Here is a 2,391-nt window from a genome sequence, read left to right on the forward strand (position 1 = left end):
GTGCATGGAAGCCCAGGGGCAGGGGCACTGGGGGTCAGTGCACACTGAGACTCAGCAGACATGGGGCTTGCTTCAGGTAAGTAACCAGATTATCTCTGCGATGGGCAGCCAAGCTGGGAATCCTAATTGAAGTGACAGACCTTTCCAAGTCCTGCCAGATCACGTAAGTCCGTTCCGTGACTAGCTGAACTCTGAGCTGTGACAGCAAGACAGATGACCTGTAGAATGACCTACATCGCAGCTAGCTAAAACAATGCCGATGTGAAAGATGAGGAGCTGTGGCTTTTTCCAAGATCATCCGTGTCACCTAATACATATTTTGTGTTGTTTTAAACAGTGGAGCAGATGAACCAAGCAAGAGCACAGGAAGGGCTGAAAGATCAGATTTTTCAATGACATTTTGGTTCAGTTCATTGGTGGATTAGAGGCAGCAGGGGAAGGGCACGAGCGACTCCTGAGTTTTAGTCTCAGCTATGCTTATTTACTTGCTGGCTGGTCCTGGAAAAATCTTTGCTTCAGTTCCCTAATCTCTACAATAGGGATCACAACATTTATTGTCATGCTTCACAGGGCTGTTAGGAGGATTCATTAATATCCGCTCAGACTTTAAAAAAGAGATGTAAAATACTATGCAAGTGATAAGTATTATTATCCCAGTACAACCCTGCTAATTGGCATAATAGAGAAGGTCCTGTGTGCAGAAACCAGATAGAGAAACTTAACCAAGAGCTGGGCAAAAGCGTAGAAATGGGATAGTGGAAGGTGGGGGCTCCCAATGCTTATGTGCCCAAGGGCACATTCAAATTTAAAAGAAAAAACAGTGGGCAAATATGAATATTAAAGTTTAGAATTTAGACTCCTGGATGTACGCATGCGCATAGTTTCATTTGGGGAGGGAGTAGTAAAGGCCACTCCATCACTGCGTCAGTCGGACTGACTCAGTCTCATTTGGGTGGCCATTGCGTACAGCCTGAGTTCAATCAGCAGTGACAGCAGTTTTTGTTGGAATAATGATTTTTACTGATCCTGAAAATGCTCACGGGCACCTGAATAAACCTTGGGGGGCACCATGGCACCTGTGGGCACCACATTGGGAACCGATGGTGGAAGGTATCTCCCTCATCCTGCAAAAGCATTCTTGGGAGGTGCCATAGCAGTGGATACACGTCTTGCTCTCTCCTTGCCCACTCAGGCCTCACATCCACCTAAACCAGGGGTGGGCAATTATTTCGGGTGGAGGGCCACTTATTGAGTTTTGGCAAGCCATCGAGGGCCACATGACAGGCAGCCAGCAGCAGATAAATATTACTTTTCTAAATGTTTTTAGGGTCCTCGTGGGCCAGATAGAATGGCCTAGTGGGCCACATCCTGCCCACGGGCCACATTTTGCCCACCCCTGACCTAAACACTGCAAAACAGAGAGTCTTTGCAGAGCTGGGCTTCATGCCATGATGGTTGGGACTGGTCACCAAACTCTGGTTTCCTCCTTGTGCAATGGGGGTATCTTGATCCATTACCAGGGATATTTCTGTGGTGGAGTAAGAGGCAGGACCTGCCTCACTGGGATTAAAGGTTAAATGCTTCTTGTAAATCAACAAGAAGCTAGACATTAAAGCTACTTGGAAGATTCATCACTAAAAACTGGTGCTTTTGTGGCAATTGTAGTTTACTCAGAATTATTTTTGCTAATACTTTGTGCTATAGTACGTTTGGGGAAAACCAAATTGCATTAGTCCTAACAGAGTCCTATAAGGTGCTACCTCTAATACCAGTTTTGCAGGGAAGTGTGGATGAAATGCACAAGTGCTTTTTTTTCTGTACAAATTATAATGCAAGGTTTAATCAAGTGCAGATTAGCTAGTTTCCAATGCATTTCCATTTTATATAAAATAAACACGACCACCAATATACCATTTAACAATACAGAGAAATTTCACCTCTTTCCCCTCCTTCCCCTAATATTTTCTGCATGCACACCACATTTTTCCTACTTACCAGTTCTGTTAGCTCCAAAGCCCTTAACAAAAATCCCAGGAGGCATCCAGTTACCACTGAAAGCATTGATAGAGTCAACAGACCATTTTTTCTCCAGAAGATCTGTATCCAGTTCCAGATGCCCAACAAGCTAACACAAAGGGAGTTTAACAAGATTTTTTTCATGCATTCCCACATGACGTTCGGCGTCTCCAAAAGTTCCACTCTGAGCAACGTGTCTCTTTGATAGTGCCTGTATTGCTGAGATTACTAGTCATTATTTGTCATCTTTCTTGTTCAGGAGAATAATTTCCCTTTACCAGGTTAAGAACCTGTCTCAAACCAGATCAGAGTAAGAAAGCTGTCAATCCCATAATCCCAAAAGGAAGGCCTTTGCTATAATGCTATTTGGCAATC

At 44.1% G+C, this 2,391-nt stretch overlaps 1 protein-coding gene across 1 annotated transcript in view; it reads right to left on the reverse strand.

The window, feature by feature from the left end:
- Nucleotides 1-2,172, reverse strand: part of LOC102383047 (excitatory amino acid transporter 5-like) — a 74,293-nt gene extending 72,121 nt beyond the window's left edge. The window contains exon 1 of the mRNA XM_006025768.1: nucleotides 1,996-2,172. Within this exon, the coding sequence (XP_006025830.1) occupies nucleotides 1,996-2,172 (177 nt within the window). The remainder of the gene's footprint in view (nucleotides 1-1,995) is intronic.
- Between the last annotated feature and the right edge of the window lie 219 nt (nucleotides 2,173-2,391).

This window comes from Alligator sinensis, unplaced genomic scaffold (genome assembly GCF_000455745.1).
Source record: "Alligator sinensis unplaced genomic scaffold, ASM45574v1 scaffold103_2, whole genome shotgun sequence".
NCBI classification, from domain to species: domain Eukaryota; kingdom Metazoa; phylum Chordata; order Crocodylia; family Alligatoridae; genus Alligator; species Alligator sinensis.